Raw genomic sequence first — 20,568 nt, forward strand, 5'->3', positions numbered from 1 at the left:
TGCTTCATGCAGAGGTGGTTTGTCCATGACTGAGGGATAAGGTATAAGGTAGAGTTGGAAGGCAGGCATTCTGTGTCTCACCCTGCAAGCAAGAAAAATCCTTGGTAGCATATACCCAGGAGACAAGGAAGAAATTGCTTCCCTCAAGCTGCTCGGATCATACTGGGGACAAGTACACGGACCCACATCCCTGCGTGTGGAGTGGAATAGAATTCATTGCAGAAATACGGGCTGTAAAGCAATGCATTTCCCCTAAACTGCGGTTGAGCACTATTTAGTAATTTAAGTCCATTCTTTCAGACTTCCTGCTGGCAACTTCTGTGGGACCTGATTGGGAGTCATATCCCCCACTTTCCTGATGGCTAGGACCGCTTTATAAAAGAGCTTTTTGGACTTTTAAAACGCCGGCTAAAATGTTGGGGCTTTGCTAGACTGTATATTGGGATCTTCTATCCAGAGATAAGACACTCCTGACCATTTCTAGGGCAGTTGCTCCTGGTGGATGTAACCCACTTTGGGCAGGAAAGATGAGCTTGGAAGGGGAGACGCAGGGCCAAGGAGCTAGACTTCAGTGTAGGCTGGGATAGCGGGTGGGGCTGGGACCATGGCAGGGCTTGGAAAGGCAGCGAGGTCATGGAGGAGAAAGCTTCTCCAGGTTCTCAGGTTAAGCTCTCTCAGGCCTGAGAGTGAGCGAGGGGGTTGCTTGATCACTTGACCCCAGAGCCACTTGACCCCCAAAACATGTGACCCCTCCTGCATCCTGCAGCTGCGTTGAGAAGGAGCTCCATATGGGAAAACCCTTTTTTATGGGGGGAGGAGAAATGTCCTATCCTGATCATGTCAGGAAACATTTTGCAAATTTAGAAAAAAAATAAATAACCTAGCGCCAAAGGGAAGTGCCTTGCCATGGTTATTCGGTGGGAACACTGTCGCCCCAAGTGGTTCCTCTTGCGCAGCACATTTCTGCTGGCTCCAGGACTTTGGCCAACTATAAAGCTTAGCAATGGAAAAGGAAGAGATTGGAAAGGAGGAAGGGCACTTGGCTAGACCTGGGAAGGAGCAGCTTTCCATCCAGCTATGTTCTCTGAAGTGGAAACCTTTGAGATTAATGGTAAAGTACCTCTCCTCTGTTCTGCCCGGGTGGGTGATGCAGTCTACAGGTGGATAGAATCTAGATTTGCACTAGAGATGCTCACTAACAGTTTTGGGGGGATGCTCATAATAGATGCTGTATCTTTCATGTACGATTGGCGTGGGTGCTTTTCCCCTCTCTTGGCTTCACAGCTCCTTGGACTATTTAAATGGCGTTTAAATTGTATTCAAACTTTACTTCAATTAATGTTAATGCCCATTAGATGTCCCCTGTTTAAATGAAAAATCTGATTCTGATACACAGGTGTGTGATGGTCATGCCAAACATGAGGTATGCAGTTTGTTCCAATCTGGAGTTGAACACTTTTTAGTGGTTTAAGTCCATTCCTTCAGACTTCCTGCAGGCAACTTCTGTGGGACCTGATTGGGGGTCATGCCCCCCACTTTCTTGATGGCCAGGAGAGAATCATCTTTCGTAATGAGCTTGTCTTAGATTCCGTTCAGACTTTTAAAGTGCAGGCAACTCTTATCTTTTATTTTCTCCTTTACCCAGGGGATGTAATTAAAAAAACACTTCTATAATTTGTAGCCCCTTAAATTATGAAGAAGTGCTTTGCACACAGAATTTCTGATTTTGGGCGCCAGAATATCCTTTTGAAATTGGCCTCCAAGCCCATCTGTCATTCTTGCTCCCTTTCTTCTCTGGAAGTTCAGGAAGAGTTACAACTCTTTCTCCTGCCCCAGTGTCCCTCTCATCCATCATCTGTGGAGGACACTGGCTGGACCAGAGGGAATGGGGATGGCAAAATGAAATACTCAGTGCTCTATTTCTAGTGACCTGGTGCAGCAACAGAGAAAGCCTGTGATCGAATGACTTTCCCAATTTTGGGGTGGGGGGCGTCTCCCAGTTGATTCTCAGGAGGTCCTGGATCCTCACTGGCCATTCTTGACCAACCAGGCTAGTAGGGCCGAAGAACGAGGTGCTACTCAGGCCCTGCATTGCCTGCTATTACCCAGGCCATCCTGGTGGTGCTGGTTTCATACCAGGCATGCTCCCGTACTATCCTCTGGCTCCAACATTACTAATATTGACTACCTAGTACTTTGGGGTAACGTAGAATTCTGAATATTTGGTATGTGTGTGTGTGTGTGTGTGTATGTGTGTGTGTGTGTTCCTGGAAATTGAACCCAGGGTCTCACACATGTAAGACAAGCACTCTGTAATTGAACTACATCCCTAGCCTTTGTCTATGTAACTTTTTAAAGAATTGAAAACATTCAAGTCATGATAAAGAAAATTGGCACTTAATCCATGATGGGCACACTGCCCTCAGGATCTAGGAAGCAGACAAAAATAATCGCTGTCTCAGGTCTCAGGGAGGCCAGAATTTCACTGGAGTGTCCAGAGGATGGTAAAATGGACCCCCACATATGCTGGTGATTTCTGTTCAATCTGTTGCTAGTTGTGACTGATACCTGCAAGGAATGTTTGGGATGGAATTTTTTTTTTAATTTATTTATTGAATCACTGTGGGAAAGGTTACAAAGCTTTCAGGTTTATGTCTCAGTCATGCAAATATCAAACACATTTCCCTTTACCAATACTTATTTTTTACCATGAAGAACCCCAATAAAACCCCACCCCCCACCCCTCCCCGTCCCTGTGAGGCAGATGAATTCTAGTTAACACTCTATCTGCTTTGATTAGATTCATTGTTTCAATAAAAGATTCACCACTATTATTTAGAGTTTACCCCCCCCCCAAATCAGACATGTTGAAAAAGCATTGTGAAGTGATTTGCTTTCTACGGCTGGGTTCAAGAATTAAATGTTGGTTTTGGATTTCTGCTCTTTTACCTATTGACCCTGGAAGTATTTCTACTGAAAGTCAGATAGTTAAGAAATTGGTTTCTGTGTTCTGGAGTCCTGGCCGTGCTGGAGAGCCGCTCGCGGGGGGCAACTGGTGGCCTCGGTAGGGCGTGAAGGGCGGAGCGAAATGCCCCCCTTCCCATGAGGTTTTAGTCGCCCCCACACTCCCGGCTCATATTTGCTGTCCACAAGGCTCCCATGTGGCCGCCATCTTTCTTTCCAGAGAGGAGAGGGCGAATGGGGCAACACCCTTTCCCCTCCGGCAGACTTGATGGCCTGGATCAATGCATAGTCCGTTCACTTTTCTGCTCCAAGCTGCTGGGTTCTGCATTAAGTCCTTGTGCTTCTGGGGCCGTGGCCGTGCTGGAGAGCCGCTCGCGGGGGGCAACTGGTGACCTCGGTAGGGCGTGAAGGATGGACCAGAACGCCCCCCTTCCCATGAGGTTTTAGTCGCCCCCACACCCCCGGCTCATACCTGCTGTCCACAAGGCTCCCATGTGGCCGCCATCTTTCTTCCCAGAGGGAGGAGGGTGGAAGGGAGCAACACCCTTTCCCCTCTGGGCAGAAATGATTGCCTGGATTAACGCATAGTCCTTTCACTTTTCTGCTCCAAGCTGCTGGGTTCTGCATTAGGTCATTGTGCTTCTGGGGCTGTGGCCGTGCTGGAGAGCCACTCGTGGGGGCAACTGGTGGCCTCGGTAGGGCATGAAGGGCGGACCGAAACGCCCCCCTTCCCATGAGGTTTTAGTCGCCCCCACACTCCCGGCTCATACCTGCTGTCCACACGGCTCCCATGTGGCCGCCATCTTTCTTTCCAGAGAGGAGAGGGCGAATGGGGCAACACCCTTTCCCCTCCGGCAGACTTGATGGCCTGGATCAATGCATAGTCCGTTCACTTTTCTGCTCCAAGCTGCTGGGTTCTGCATTAAGCCCTTGTGCTTCTGGGGCTGTGGCCGTGCTGGAGAGCCGCTCGTGGGGGGCAACTGGTGACCTCGGTAGGGCGTGAAGGACGGACCGGAACGCCCCCCTTCCCATGAGTTGGGATGGAATTAAGCTTGTATGAGACCTGGGTCTGAATTGAGACTTCTTCTTAAATTCAAGTTTAGGATATGGGGGTCCTTGGGAGAAAGAACCAGAGCTGGGCAGGGTTTGGGCATTGCACATTTGTGATATGTTTACAGGAAGTATTCAGAGAAATGCAAAAAGGCTTCATTTTGTTGGCAAACATTCACTGGGGAAAGCTCAGTGGAAATTGACACTAGGACCTTGAAGATGGACTTTATTCTGTTGGACAACAGGGAATTTTGAAAGGATTTTAATCAGGCCTGAGAGACATTGGTTTGCGTTGGAGATGCTCAGATCACAGATGGCGGTCAGGCTAGAAGGACCGAGCACAGAGATGAGCTTGGCAGCAAGACATGAGAAGCAGAGGTGTAAGGAGGGAATAGAGAGGTCAGACTAGAGAAGTCTTAGACATTGGAACACCTGGAGTATTGCTGTGAGATGAGGCAAGGGTGGGGTAGATATAAGAGTATGAGTCCAGAGTGAATCCCAGATCTGACGGACCCCACTAAAACCTAAATCACGTCAGTGTGATTTAGAACACTTCTGTAAGTGCTTCTAGAGCTCTGGTCTTTTTACCCAGAAGCATTGCACATACAGAACTTTCTAAATGTTCTAGACTAAAGGACTTCATTTTGGATAGTGATAGTGGTCACTGCGAAGCTCTGTAGCCCAGTGACAACCCCCTCAGGGCTTACCTCTCTTTCTCTCTCTCCAACTGAAAATTGCTTTACTTTTCTGAAGAGGCGTGGCACCTTGCTACTCTTTTCTAGATCTTTCCTCATTAGTTATTCATCCCTTAATGTACTTCTTTTCACTTTTTTTTTGGTTGTTGTTTTGTTTGGGGGTCATGCCAGGCTGTGCTTGGGGCTTATTCCTAGCTCTGTGCTCAGGGATCACTCCTGATGGGGCTTCCAGGACATTATGTGGTGACAGGAACGAAACTTAGATTGACCTGCGTGACAAGCATCTTACTGCTGAACTATCTCTGCAGTCTTCTTTTTGAAAATAAGGAATATATTTCTCTCTTGAGCCTTCTTGGCTTTCTCTTGGCAGGCCTGATTTCTCTCAGAGCTCCTTTAATCCCTGGCAAGCTTTTCGCAGGTCTTGGGACAATTGTCTCACTGGACATTTCAGCCCAAGTTCCCAGCTACCTCTGTCTGCCCTTCTGTTGTTCCTTTCTACCGGTTCTCATGAAGAGCGTTTCTCTCAACAGAGAAGACTCTAAGTAATATAAATAGAGAAGTTAGGCATTTTGTTGATTTTTATTTTCACCTTCGCTTCCTTTTGCTGTTGTCATAGTGACCAGGGATCATACATGTGACTGTGAGTCGCACTTTTGCTTGTGACGCTCCCTGGGCAATCACAAGTTTTCTAGTGGCGGTGTTGGGGCACCTGAAGTTGGACTGTTCACAGGAGTTCACTATGATCCTTGTGCACCTTTAACTGTGGTGCTTTCCAGGGTGCATGCCTTCTTGGCGGTGCTTGCACAGGCTTGGCTGATGTGCTCGGGAGATCACATGCTCTGTTGAGGCGCCACGTACCCAAACTGCAGAGCCATCTAAACCGTGTTCAGCGGGAGTCAAACTCTTGTTCTTCGGGAATCAAATTCTTGGTCTCACCTTTGCAAGGTTTGGCTTTTGCCACTGAGTCTTTCTCAAGCCCCCCTTGTGGTTCATATTAATACCAAGTATGACCTTCAACCAACATACGTGTGGGCGTCATCTAAAGAGTGTGGCTGCAGTGAGCTTATGGGCAAGCACTAAAAGTAAAAAGTGTGTAAACCTCAGTGAGCACTAATGAGGAGTGTATGAGCATCACAATCCATGCATGCGAACATCCTGGCCATGGTAGAAAGCAGTTATCAACAAAGACAGCAAGGAAAAGAAAGGAGGGCATGGATTAAAAATAAATAAATAAATGGCAAGAAACATTGGGTCCCAGAGAGGGGTCTAGTTATTTCTGTTCCCTTTTGCAAATAAAGCATATAACATTTTCCTGGTGGACCTCAGCCTGGGTCACTATTCTGCCTAGAGCAACTACTTTCATTTCATCTTCTGATTTTGTCCTTTGTGGAGTCACTGTTTCTCTGTATTTTTAGAACATGTAGCTTTGACTCAGAGCGTTTGTTTACTTATCTAAAGTAGCTATTGTGAAAGGATTATAGTTTCGCAGAGTGTGTCAAAAAATTTTTAAAAAATGCACAGGCAAGTCTCTGTGGCCTAGCCAGTTTCCCTCTGTGACCACGTCCTGCTTAGCTACAGTACAGTGCCACAGCCAGGAAATTGCTACCGGCATAACCCACAGAGCCTACTGAGATTTCATTAGTTTCACAGGCACTCATTTGTGTGTCTGAATAGAGTTATCTGCAGTATGATCGTATGTGTGTGTTTTCACATGCGATTTGTGATCACCACGCAACTTGGGATGCCAGTCAATCACCCCTTGAGGTGCACGAATGACCTACCTCTCACTCCCCACCCCAACCATCACCCACAAAAATCTTTGGTCTCCCATTTCCGAAAGTGTTCTGTTACAGACTGTCTCATAAGTGCTGGGGAAGACCGTATAGGGGTTAAGGTTGTACTATCCATTCTTGTACCCCAGTTAGATCCTAGTCCCCCTGTTAGATACTAGATATAACTGTACCCCAGCATATTGTCCCCCAAACTCTGCCAGGAGAGCAACAGAGCCAGGAGTAAGCCCTGAGCACCACTAGATGTGGTCCCTGCCCCTCCAAACAAAAAATAAATCCTTTTTAATTTTTATTAATTTATTTTTGTTTGGAGGCCACACCCAAAGGTACTCAGGGTTTATTCCTGGCTCTGGTCCACTGCTGGCAGTGCTCAGGGAACAGGGTCAAACCCAGGTAGACTACATGCAAGACAAGAAACTTACTTGCTGTACTATCACTCTGACTTCAATAAATTATTATTTTAAAAAAGAAAGCCATATCAATGGAATTACCGGTAAGCAATTATTTGATGTTTGGCAATTTGCCCCCACAGAGTGTTGTTTTCTGGGACCGATTAAAGTTTGTTGTGTATATTGAATGCTTTTCATTCATCAGAATTGTTTCACGATATAATTGCATCACATTTTAATCTTTTACTTTATTCATTGGAAGGCATTTGGGTAATTTTCGTCTTGAGGACTAATGTTATATATAAAATTTCTATCAGGGCAAGAGACCTAGTGCAGCTAGTACAGGGGCAGAGAGCTTGCACACAGCTGTGCGAATTCCTGGCACTGTATACAATCGCTGGAGCTCGGTCAGGAGTGATTCCTGAGCCAGGGCCTTAACTCCTATACTATCTCTCTGGCCCCTCGATTTTTTTTGCTATTATGGACTGAGCATTCAGTGACAAGTCTAAGACCCTTCACCTAGCTCTCTAAGTTCTAAAGATTTTCTCCTTTTTTTGAGTTAGAAAGTTCTATAGTTTTACATTTGACAATTAAACTCATGTTCCACTTAAGGTTTTTTTCTTTTCTTTTCTTTTTTTATTAGTGAAACACCATGAGGTACAGTTATAGGCTTACAAATTTTGTGCTTGGGTTTCAGTTATACAATGATCAAGTGCCCATCCCTCCACCAGTGCCCGTCATCCATCACCACGGGTCCCAGCGTCCCCCCCACCCCCCATCACCCCCGGCCCATCCTGCCTCTGTGGCAGGGTATTCCCCCTTGTTCTCTCTCTCTTCTTTTGGGTACTGTGTTTTGCAAGAGAGGCATTGAGTGGCAATCATGTTTGCTCAGTTAGTTTGAAAGAGCATACCCGATAGTGTCCAGGGCTACTCCTGCCTCTGTGTCCATGCGAGGCGAGTGCCTTAGCCTCTGTCCTATTTCTCGAGTCCTGAGTTGTGTTTTAAATAAAGTCTGAAATTTAGGTCAAGATCTGCGTATTAGTTTTGTGTCATTGTTCTCTTACTCCAGCACCATTTGCACCAGTTGTTGGAAAGGTGATCCCTCCTCTGTGAGAGGACATTTGCAGCCTGGGCTGATAGCACAGTGGCCTGGAGCTCACACTTTGCAGGTTAATCCCAAGCAACGCATGGTTCCCCAAAACCATTTTGATTTCTTGGCCCTTGAGCACTTCCAGAAGGTCCTTTCCAAATTATGTTTGTACTTTTGTCAAATATCAGTTGCATATATATTTATGTGGGTTTATTTCTGTGTTTTTATTCTGTTCTACTGAGCTGCTTTTTTTGGGGGGGGGAGGTTGCACCTGGCGATGCATAGGAGTTACTCCTGCCTCTGTCCTCAGGAATTACTCCTGGCGGTGCTCAGGGGACCATATAGGATGCTGGGAATCGAACCCAGGTTGGCCGTGTGCAAGGCAAATGCCCTACCCACTGTGCTATCGTTCCAGCCCCATGTTCCACTGAGCTTTATGTTTAGCCAATATAAATTTATATCTAACCGGTCACGGTCACCGGTCACGGTCCTCCCATTGTTCATCGATTTGCTCGAGAGGGCCCAGTAATGTCTCCATCATGAGACTGTGTTTGGCATATCAAATACGTCACGGGGAGCTTGCCAGGCTCTGCCATGCGGGTGAGATACTCTGGGTAGCTTGCTGGGCTCTCCGAGAGGGGCGGAAGAATCGAACTAAATATAATATAAATTTATATTTATCAATATAAATTGCCTTGACTGGAAAATTGGTTTACTGACTGCAAACCTTCAGTGATAGCATTCTCACATCCCATTTTTCTTTTTCAAGATTATTTTCGTTATTCTAGGCCTTGTCCCTTTCCATATAAAAATTAGTATAGGTTTGTCTACAGAACTTTTCTTACTGAGATTTTGAATAAAGCATATTATCCTTATAGACTGATTCAAGGATAATTGATACCTTTAATATATCCAGTCTTGAAATCTATCCATGTGTTATGTTTCTGTTTTTGTTTAGATATTGAACTTTTGGCATCAGAATTTAAAATTTCCAGTATACATTTCTGTATGCTTTCTGTTAAATGCATATCTAAGTATTTTATTTTCATTGGTACAATCTAAATTCTGTTCAGTTTTATTTCTATTTCACTTGTCTGCCCGGCAAGCTACCGAGAGTATTCGATATGCCAGACACAGTAACAACAAAGTCTCCAATGGAGACGTTACTGGGCCCGCTCGAGCAAATCGACGATCAACGGGAGGGCCTTTACCTTTACCTTTACCTTGTCTGCCAGTGGACTATGGAAATATGATTGAGTAAGAGGATGAGAAGCATTGCTTTGTTCCACTTTTAGGAGAAACACATTCAGTATCACTATTGTGTTAGTTTAGATGTGTTGTAAGTGCTCACTGCTTGAAGCTTGCTTTTACGAGTTTGCTAGATTTTGTTATAAATTAATTTTTATTATCATAACTAATTATAAGAATTATGAGTTGCAGTCATGAACATTCTACCATGCATTGGATTTTGGCATGTGCTTTTTCTGCAACAATTATATTATTTTGCTCTAATCTTGATATGGTGGATTATATTGACTGATTTTCAGATGCTAAACCAACCTTCACTGTATCACTGTCATCCCGTTGTTCGTTGATTTACTCAAGCGGGTGCCAGTAATGTCTCTATTCCTCCCAGCCTGAGCTTTTAGCAGCCTCTCCTCCTTACTCGTCTTTCCCAATGATTGGAGGCTCTTTCATATATATATATATATATATATATATATATATATATATACATATATATATTTCTATGATTTTGTTGTCTACTGTCTGAACCCCATCAAATATGGTGTGGTAATTATAGAAAATGGGTAGGAAGTATCTTATGATGTGTTGTGCGGCTGTGATATAACTGAAATTCATGGTATATATGTTCTTTTCATACATTGCTCAGTATGATTTGCTGATTATTTTATTTTCTGTTTATGAGTTTTGTGACATATTTAATGATAAATATCGATCTTCACTTTGCTCTTTTTTGCTGTTTCTTCTGATCTACATATCAGAGTAACCCAATCATGTAAAATGAAACATGAGGGTGTTCTCTTCTTCTTATGTAGAAGAGATTATGTGAACTTGGTGCTAATTCTTCTTAAAAGAGTTACAGGACAAAACCTTTTAAAAATTGTAATGGCAGGGGTATAGTGCTGCCAACAGGTCAACCTGTACCTGCGGGGTGAGTGCATCAGTAGCCTGATGTTGCCTTCAGGCTTCCTGATACCCCAAAATTGCCGCTGTGCCTTTGGCCAGACCCCAACAACTTGGGAACAAGTTTACCAAGAAATCAAAAGGCCAAAAGTTAGATATGTGGGAGTCACACCCAGAAACCACCTCCAGCTCAGCTATACAAGCTCACTCAGAGTTGGGATGGGCTTCTACCCCCACTTCCCAATACACATGGAAGAACCGAAAGTCACCCCCATGAACCAGCTCCAATGCCACCCTGAGAGCTCTACTCTTGGCCTTGCCTCAGAGACCCCTAAATAAATCTCAAAAGAGATCAAAAGTCACAGTTAAGCTCAGACCCACATATGGCTGAACAGTCTGGAGTAAATTGGAGGGGGCGGGTTGGCCTGTGCCCGCCCAAGCAGAGTCCCGGCAGCCACTTGCTTCCACAATCCAAAATTGCCGCCATACCGCAAGCCTGCCCCCACCGTCTCAGAATGGTCCTCACCAAGATATAATCTGCTGAAAATTTTGTAACGTGGATCTTAGCGCACCAACAGCCCTGGCCCAGAGACACAGTATCTTTTATGCCTTTTTGAATAAATTGTAATTGAATATATTGTAAAATGTTAAAGAAAATTTATGTTTCAATTTTCTATTAAAACATTATAGAAAATTTATATTTTAAATTTTCTATGAAATTCTCCTCGTGATTTATGTAGCACTGTAACACTGTCCTTCCGTTGTTCATCCATCTGCTCAAGCGGGCCCAATAACGTCTCCATTGTGAGACTTGATGTTACTGTGTTTGGCATATCAAATACATCACGGGGAGCTTGCCAGGCTTTGCCGCGCGGGTGAGATACCCTCGGTAGCTTGACGGGCTCTCTGAGAGGGGTGGAGGAATTGAACCTGTGTCTTCCAGTGGGCCGCATGCAAGGCAAACGCTCTACGGCTGTGCTATCGCTCCAGCCCATGATTTATGTAGTAATAGAAAATGTGCTTATTTGCTAAATGGGGGGGACTTGGGGCCACACCAGATAGTGTTTCGGGCTTACTACCCTTGGCTCCGTGCTCAGGGTTTATTCCTCGGAGAGCTTCGGGATCGAACCAGGGTTGGTCATGGGCAGGGATAATTAACCCTGTACTAGCTCGGCCCAAGGATTTTTGCTTTATTTTTTAATGTCTAAGAGTTTGTAGATTTTCCTACTATTTATCTGCTATTGATTTCTATTTTGATTCCACTATCATGAGAAAAAACTTTGAAAATTTACTTCACATTTTACATCTTGGTGAGATTTGTTTTGTGACTCTGGATATTGTCTCTCTTGGTCATTATTCATCTTGTGCATGCGTATGTGTGTGTGTGTGTGTGTGTGTGTGTTTGTGTGGTATGGAAGGATATGTATTATTCTGTTGTTGCATAAAAAATTCTGTAAATATTAGCTAGTTCCTATGGTTGATGATCCCAATTTCCACCTCTGACCTCTTAATTCTTATGTGCCTGAAGCATCGTTTATCTTTCTGATCCATTCAATTGTATTTTCTCAGGTTTTATGTTGTCTATGTGGTTGAATCATCTTGTGTTAAATTGGATTCTTCCCTGTCTATTTTCCATCCTCATCATGATGATAAATCATACGGACGCCTGAAGTATTTTTCAAACACTTCTAAACCAGCAGTACTGAACTAAACATTCAAATCTCAGCACCTCAACATCTGCAGTTATTCTCATCCATTCAACTACCTGTCACCTTCCTACGGTCATCAGCACAAGTTTGCATACCTGACATCATGTTGCTGCTGCGATACAGCTCAAGGTTACTGGGGGAAGATGAAGGCATAAATAGATGTATTTCAGGGAGATCAGTGCCATGGCAGAGTAGCATGGGGAAGAAGAAGTAAACCTTATCCAGTCCAAGGGAGCTAGAGAATGTCTCACAGAACAGGAAAGGCAAGACTGCATTCTCAAAGGATGAGTAGGTTGTGGTTATGCCTTCAGGAGGAGAGAGGGCTGGGTATTCAGAAAAGATATAAGCTGGCTGAAGATGGAAGAGCCCAACCACAGTGGTCTGGCTTGACTGTTGGGGTCTCATGGAGCTCTAGCCTGGAGTCCTGGCTCTCAGAGATCAGCTGGTAGCAGGACCTGCTATCCAGGTGGGGAGTAGTTTGTCCTGAGGGCACGGACTTGTCTAGTTTGTGTGAATCGGGTTCCATGGGATAACTGAGGGTGGGAGCTCTCTCTGCTAGACTGAGCAGAGGATAGCCATTTGCTATTAACTAAAAAATTATCCCAAATAACCAAAAATATATGTTCCCCCTACCCCCTTAAAACGTCCAGAGCCATACCTAGACCACCCTGCATTAGGTCATGCTTCAGAAAGAAAATTGTTTTGCACAAGGCTGGAAGGACGGTTAATGGGACAACACAGGAGTCTCAGTGATGGAAAAGAACTCACAGTTCAGACGCATCTAGTACAAGACTCCCCTTCACCTAAGGCAAAGCCAAGCCCAGTGCTCACAAGCCCTATCTCCTTTCCCTGGCTGCCCCTGTGGGATTTCTTTTCTATGACTATGAGTCCTAGCGCTCATTTCAATGGCATTTCCCACAAGACATCCTCTTTGGAGGCCATGATCACAATCAAACTCCAGCAACCCTACAAGGAGTTGAGATGATGCTGGTCAATGCTTAGTGCAGGGTGGGTGCCCAGGCAATGCAAGCGGGGTTACCTGTGGGGTGTAGGGAGACCTTCCTGCCACAGGATGCCACCAAACAGGGAGACAGAAATCATCAAAGACAGACTGGGTCAGAGCCCCGGGAAAATATTTATTGTAGGCTCTTCTTAATAATCCTAGTTAGAAAGAACTAGACAAGGGGGCTGGAGCGATAGCACAGCGGGTAGGGTGTTTGCCTTGGATGTGGCTGACCTGGGTTCTATTCCCAGTATCCCATATGGTTCCCCAGGCACCGCCAGGAGTAATTCCTGAGTGCAGAGCCAGCAGGAGTAACCCCTGTGTATCACCGGGTGTGACCCCCCCCCCCCAGAAAAAGGGAGAAAGATACACGGATTATGACTTTTGTCTTTAAGGGTTTGTTAGCTACTAGAATAATTCAGTCTCTCACTAAGAAGAAAACTAGAGAAATGTTCCCTGGAAAATAGTCCATTGCAAAGGCAAGGTGCTGTTTTATATGAAATCTGTTGTTATTACATTAGCCATGTGAAATTAAAAGATAAAGGCAGATCTATCTCAGGGTATATGCATTTGTGAATTTCTGAGGATAAAGGGGATGGGAAGAGGCTTGAGGGTAAGGACCTTAGGGGTTTGAGGAAACATTATTAATCCTTGTGTGGCTTGCTCTATTGCTTAGCAAATTATATTAAATTTGTTTTGTTTTCATAATTATATAAACCAAAACAGCTGGAGAGATAGAACAGGGGAAAAGTGCTTATCTTGCATGTGGCCAACCTTGCTTTGATTCCCAGCACTGTACATTTTCCTGAGTACTGCCAGGAGTGATACCTGAGCACAGAGCCAGGAGTAAGCCCTGATCACTGCTGAGGGTAGCCCAATCACCACCCCCCATTTAAAAACCCTAAGAGGGATGGGTATTTGATCATTGTATAATTGAAGCCCAAGCACAAAAATGTGTAAGTCTGCAACTGTACCTCATGATGTCTCACTATTAAAAAAATTAATAAAAAAATAAATTTAAAAAAATGTGACCAAGGAATAAAAAAAGTACTTTAGTGTGAAAAAAAACCTAAAGAGAACAGAGAACTGAATACCAATTCCATGTCTTCATCTGGTAACCTAATAGACTTTTCATCTCCTTCAAAACTTTTTCTGGGGGGCTGGAGCAATAGCACAGTGGGTAGGGAATTTGCCTTGCAAGCGGCTGACCTGGGTTTGATTCTCAGCATCCCATATGGTCCCCCGAGCATTGCCAAGAGTAATTTCTGAGTGCAGAGCCAGGAGTAACCCCTGTGCATCGCTGGGCATGACCCAAAAAGAAAAAAAAACTTGTTCAGGAACTGGAGCAATGGTACAGAGGATAGGAAATTTGCCATGAATGTGGCTGACCTGGGTTTGATCCCTGATACCCATATGGTCCTCCAAGCTCCTTAGGAGTGGTCCTTGAGCCAGAGCTGAGAATAAGCCCTGAGCATAGCTGGGTGTGGCCCCCAAACTAAAACCAAAACCTAAACTTGTTCATTGCTATTAAATGGAAGCAGTTGTCACTTCACTTTTCTTTGAAATTTAAGGATATTAATTTATTCATTGATTCACTGAAAACCTAATGAGATCCCCACTGGCCAGAACTTGACGGGGTTCTTGGGCAGTGAACAAAGTTGTCATTGTATCTGGTTTCAGGAATCTGCTTTCCCAATCCAGGGAATGCAGAAGGAGGCCGGTTCATCCAGGAACATATGCAGGTGACCAATAAGGACACTTCTAGTCTGTGGCAAGGAAAAGGACCAGGGGCAAGACTTGGGGGCAATGAGGCTTCCCTCTGGCGCCTTTCCTGCTGACAAGAGCCTCTTGCTCACAGAAGAACTGGGATGCAGATTGGGACTATACTGCTCTGTAGGGTAGCAGCTTTTCTCACCGGGTTGTGTTTTAGATCCAAAGCCCAAGAAGAGAAATGGGTTGAACTGCTTCATGGCCCTTGTCATCGCCTACTTGATTCTGCTCACGGTGGCCGCTGGGATGCTGGTGAAGAAAGGTAAGGACATCTTGCTTCTGTCTGCTTCTTCCCAGAGTGAGTGAGTCTATGAACAAGGCCCTAGTGGCACAGGGCTCAGATGGTGCGAGAGTCCCGGCCACCAGCCTGCCTGCTGGAGTCAGAGTGGGGAAACAGGACTAGGACCCTAGTACAGAAGATGGCAGGAAGAGCGCTCGCTTTGCAAGCAGTTGACCCGGGTTTGATCCTGGCATCCCTGTGGTCTCCCTGCCAGGAGAGGGAGCGTCTACTATGGTCCCTGAGCCAGGAGAAAGCCCTGAACACAATTGTGGCTGGAAACAACAACACAAAGAAGTAGGGGAAATGAAACAGAAGTTGGGGGGGGGGGAAGCAGAGAAATAGAGAGACAAAGAGAGAAGGAGAGAGAGAGACAGACAGACAGACAGACAGACATAGCACATGCACATTCACCAGTGAACCTGTATGTGTCTAAAACCCACATGGGGTCTAATATCCCAGACTCATATCCTAGGAGGAGAATAGGGCCTTGCTGACCAAGGTGCTTACATGATTTTCCCCTCCAAGTGCTTCCAGTGTGAACTGAAGGTCACAGAGTGATGCCATCCATAGACATTGAAGTCACTTAAGAATCACTTTCCTGGGGCTTGAGTGATAGCACAGGGGATAGAGAGTTTACCTTTCAACCGTCCGACCGGGGTTTGATTCCCAGCATCCCATATGGTTCCAGAGCACCGCCAGGAATAACTCCTGAGTGCAGATTATCCCCTGTACATTGCCAGGTGTGACCCAAAAAACAAAAAAATTAAAAAAAAAAGAATCACTCTCCTGTTACCCAGTTGTCACATACACACATATCACCCGCCTGTGAAGATGACAAAGCATGTAGTTGAGACCCAGACCATAATATTTATGGTTCTGTGGTCTAGCCCAGACCATGCATGAAGCTTCTGAACAGCCGCAGAATGAAATCTGGTCCTGGGTGCCGGAGTGTGTGTTTGAGCCAAGCAGGAAAATCATGCCTGGTGGGTGAACGCCCTCTCAGCCCTCACAGCCCAGGAAATCTGAACTCATGTTCAGGACCACACACACACACACACACACACACACACACACACACAGAGGACCTCAGTTTCAGGATTCTATTTCTAACGAAGCTCCTGATTATATTCTAACAAGGGGGCTGGGGGCGGTGGGGGGTGTACCCAGTTATGAATCTGCAGGAGCGGCTCTCAGACCTGGAGACTGACTTTCCCAATGGAACACTGGATGCCGAGGCGCTCTTGATCCCGTCCAAGGAGAACTCGTACGGGTCCTTGCTGCAATTGACTGGGCCCCACAAATGGGGCCGTCTGGCCTCTGGGCTTCAAGTGTTGCAGGTCCAGCTCCTCCAGGTGCAAAGTCGGCAGGAGCAGATGCTGCAGCAGGTGGACAATTTCACACAGAACCCAGGTTTGGACCTTTGCTCCCCTCCTGCGTGGGACTGCCCTGGGGAGGATAGGGCTGGAAGGGAGGCTTTTTGCTTGTGACCAAAGGGGTCTTGTGGGCTTGAATCCTTTCCCTGGCCTGGTTTAGGGGTCTAGAGACCAAAATATGTGGTGGGCATCCTTATGGGCTGGGCGTGAGACAATCAGTGTCAGGGGTCACTGCAGACAGGGTTCTGGGAACTGATGGGGTCAGACACCTTGGACAAAAACCCCACCCACCTCCAAGAGGCAGGCATGGGAACACCCAGGGTGAGGCCAGGTTTGAAGCACAAAGCCCCTAGATGAATCCAGAATGTTTCTGAGAGAGGAAAGATGGGGCAATGCCTAGGACCACTGTAAGGTGCCATCAGGTATTGTTGAGTGGCTGGGTGGGGAACAGGGTGAGCACCAAGGCAGTGGGTGTCAGTGATGAAGGGCGAAGGATAGGACCTCTGGGGAAGCATGAGGACTTGAACCTCATTCTGAGGTGAGGTGGAAACACACAGAGCTTCACAGTGACCCCTGGGGAACTACATCTCTTATATGTAGACCAAGAGAGAGGACTAAATAAAATTCTGGCTCTTTCCGAGGACTCATTCCTGCAAAACAGCCAAGTATTTGGCCCCCGTTATCCTTCCCATCCCTTTCCCACCTCCATTTGCTGGAAGCTTCTCAGCCTTCCCACAGCATGCTGGGAAGCCTGGGTATGTACTCCAGCCTCCGCCTGCAGCCCACTCTCTTTCCCTTGCAGAGATGTTCCGGATCAAAGGTGAACGAGGAGCACCAGGTGAGTTCATGCCTATTATGGCCAATCCTGCTCTCTCCCCACAAGCCGCCCCAAGCCCCCACTTGCCTGTGCCTCTCTAGGCTTTGCCACCGGATCCTTTCTGACCTCTCACTGGTCTCCACAGACTCCCCATAATCTCACTGGTGCCCCCTGTCCCCTGACTATGATTCAGCTCCCAGTATCTGAATCTTGCTCATGCCTAAAACCAGGAAATGGCCTCCCCACTCCTCCCTCCACACCTTCTTGGGCAGCCCAGCCCAGGGCTCAGTTCTCCCCTCCCTGGGCTCTCGGCCACAAGCTCCGATGCCCTCCTTGGTCTCCTGTAAGTTTTTTCCAGGGACCTATTTTCAGACACTTCCCACTAGCACCCCATCCGGCTGTAATTTCAGGGGCCCCATGGCTCATCTGTCAAAGAAAACTAGAATGATGTGGGAAGGGGCCCCCGGGATGGGGGTGGGGGATCGAGGGGGCAGTTCTAACCTGAGGTCTGAGACAGGTCTACAGGGTGGCTTCTGGCCAGTTACTAAACTTTTCTGCAACGCAGAGACCCCCGCCCCCAATGTGGAAAACAATGGTGATACTTGAGTTGCTATTCAAGTAGCTACTTAGTGACTAGAAGAATCACATTCAGGGGTGAACAAATTCTATCTGATGATAGGAAGTGTTCTCTGAGCACAAGCCTGTAACATTTTTTTTTTTTTGCTTTTTTGGGTCACACCCAGGGATGCACAGGGGTTACTCCTGGCTCATGCACTCACATGCACTCAGGAATTACTCCTGGTGGTTTTCGGGGGACCATATGAGACGCTGGGAATCGAACCCGGGTCTGCCGCGTGCAAGGCAAATGCCCTACCTGCTGTGCTATCACTCCAGCCCAAAGTCTGTAACCTTCTTTCTGCCTTTTCTTTCTGTGTTGGTGTGCTCACACATGTACACATGTGCCCCCCACCACACACACACACACCTAAACATGCTCCTGTTATATCCCATCAATAGTATGGTTGTAATTCCACCTTAAAAATCAATGTGCCCTGGGGCTGGAGAGATAGCACAGCGGGTAGGGCGTTCGCCTTGCACGCGGCCGACCAGGGTTCAATTCCCAGCATCCCATATGATCCCTTGAGCACTGCCAGGAGTAACTCCTGAGTGCAGAGCCAGAAGTAACCCCTGTGCATCGCCAGGTGTGACCCAAAAGCAAAAAAAAAAAAAACCAAAAAAACAATGTGCCCTTTTGTTCTCTCTCTCTTATTGGATGTTGTGCTTTGCAAAAGAGGCAATGGGTGACAATCATGTTTGCCCTGCCGCAGAAGCAGGGGGGATGGGGGGGATGGGGGGTGGAAGGGATACTGGGATCCGTGGTGGTGGGAAATGGGCACTAGTGGAGGGATGGGTACTTGGGTACTTGATCATTGTATAATTGAAACCCAAGCACAAAAATTTGTAAGTCTACAACTGTACCTCATGATGTCTCACTAAAAAAAAAAAAAATCAATGTGCCCAAGACCAGAGGTAGCTCAGCAGGCTGAGTATTTGCATGCAAAAACCAATACAGGACAGACTCTTGGGTCGCATCCGTTTTTAGAGGGACCCTATGTGGCAGAGTGTGTGTGTGTATGCGCGGGGGGGGGGGTGTCCAAGGCCATGGGTGTCAGAGTTCAACTCACAAGGCTGACAGCACTCGGGCTGTGGGTGCTGGGTGGGGCTTGTAGCTTCAGATTTTGAACTCGTTGTCTTGTTCATGCTGAGTATAAACAAGCTTTGCCCCTAGCTTCCATTTTTCTTTGTTATTTTGGCTTGGGGGTTTTGGAGGCTACACCCAGCAGTGCTCAGGGCTTACTCCTGGCTCTGTACTCAGGGATCACTCCCAGTGGTGTTCAGGGGACCCTATATGGTGCTGGGGATGGAACCGGATTAGCCATGTGTAAGGCCTTAACCCCTCTCTGTCTCTTAGTCTCATCATTTTTGAAATGTGGCCCACTTTATGTTACTGTCTAAGAACAGGTTAGAGGCAGCCTCTCCCTCCTGCCCACACACACCCCAGGAGAGGACACTCATGGAACGTCCCTCCATTCCCTGCCATTTGTGACCTGACCTTGATGTCCATTTTCTTCTCTACCCCCATGTGGGCTTTAGGTGAGCGGGTCCAGTAGACTGAGAGGGGCCAGAAGTCCTGCCCCAACATTGCAATCTTGTGAGATCCCAGGGAGGCAGAGAACTGCCCAAGTACAGCAAACACAGGCCCTGTTCACCCAGAGCCTGCTGTGTCTTCCCTGGGGCCTTGTGTGTGGACCTTGGGACAATGTGCGTGACCTGGGTAGAAGCCCATTTCTTTTAAAAGGCAGGGACTCAAAACTCTGAAGAGATTTACACAGGGTCACCCAGCTGGGGACAGGGCTTAGCTCTGCAGAAAAGGCAGCGCTATACACTCATCTCTGGCCTGCTGGTCTCCAGCCTCTTGGCAGTGTGCATCCTTCCTTCCTTCCTTCCTTCCTTCCTTCCTTCCTTCCTTCCTTCCTTCCTTCCTTCCTTCCATCCTCCCTCCCTCCCTCCCACTCTCCCTCCCTCCCTCTACTTCCTCTCCTTCTTCCTTCTTCCTTCCTCTCCTTCTCTCCTTTCTTCCTTCCCTTCCTTCCCTCCCTCTCTCCCTCCCTCCCTCCCTCCCTCCCTCTCTCTCCCTCTCAGACCCTCCCCCTCTTTCCTTCACTTTCTTTCTCTTTACTTCCTTACTTTTTCCTTTCTCCTTTTTCTTTTCTTTCTGCCCTTCCTTCCTTCCTTCCTTCCTTCCTTCCTTCCTTCCTTCCTTCTCTCTCTCTCTTTTTCTTTCTTTCTCTCTTTCTTTCTTCTGTTTCTGGGCCACACCCAGGGGTTCCCAGGTACTTACCCCTGGCTCTGGGCTCAGGGAGCTGTATCGGTGGTACTCAGGGACCTATGTGGCGCTGGGGCTTTAACTGGGGTCTGCCACCGCCTTACCTGCTGTGCTCTCTCTCCGGCCTGGTGTTGTCTTTTCCTTTCTTTCCACCACCAGGTTTCTCTCTCCTTGGAAAATTTTGCATTCTATTTTGTCCCTGTGCAGAGTTTGGCTGGGCCTCTGCCCTCAGTGGCCTTGTAAATGAGTTCTTGGATGTCGGGGCTCCTGTCCCTCGCAGCTCCCCAATCCGGAGGGGCCTCTTTCTCCCGGCAGCTCCTCAACTGCTGGCTGAGAAGGGGGCCTGTGGGTGACAGGTTACAATGAAGCCCACAAATACCGACCTTGTATTCTGGCCCTGTGATCTTCTCTGTCCTTGTCTGGGCTATACTCTAATTCTCTTCCCTTTCCAGGCCCCCCTGGACCCCAAGGCCCTCCAGGACTCAAGGGAGCAACTGGTGAGTTGGGCTGGGCTTGCATGCTGCATCCATAGAGAGTTTCTCCAGAAAACCGGGGGGCAGCAGATAGAGACCAGGCACGGTTGCATACCCCGCGGAGTGAGGA

The 20,568-nt window shown here is 46.9% G+C and overlaps 1 protein-coding gene across 1 annotated transcript in view; it reads left to right on the forward strand.

Annotated features, from left to right (window-relative positions):
- The first annotated feature begins 1,020 nt into the window (after nt 1–1,020).
- Nucleotides 1,021–20,568, forward strand: part of MARCO (macrophage receptor with collagenous structure) — a 36,389-nt gene continuing 16,841 nt past the window's right edge. The window contains exons 1-5 of the mRNA XM_056117686.1: nt 1,021–1,111; nt 14,769–14,870; nt 16,056–16,298; nt 17,064–17,099; nt 20,418–20,462. Coding sequence (XP_055973661.1) covers nt 1,078–1,111; nt 14,769–14,870; nt 16,056–16,298; nt 17,064–17,099; nt 20,418–20,462 — 460 coding nt within the window. The 5' untranslated portion in view covers nt 1,021–1,077. The remainder of the gene's footprint in view (nt 1,112–14,768; nt 14,871–16,055; nt 16,299–17,063; nt 17,100–20,417; nt 20,463–20,568) is intronic.

This window comes from Sorex fumeus, unplaced genomic scaffold, assembly GCF_029834395.1.
Source record: "Sorex fumeus unplaced genomic scaffold, SorFum_2.1 ptg000035l, whole genome shotgun sequence".
In the NCBI taxonomy this organism is placed as follows: Eukaryota; Metazoa; Chordata; class Mammalia; order Eulipotyphla; family Soricidae; genus Sorex; species Sorex fumeus.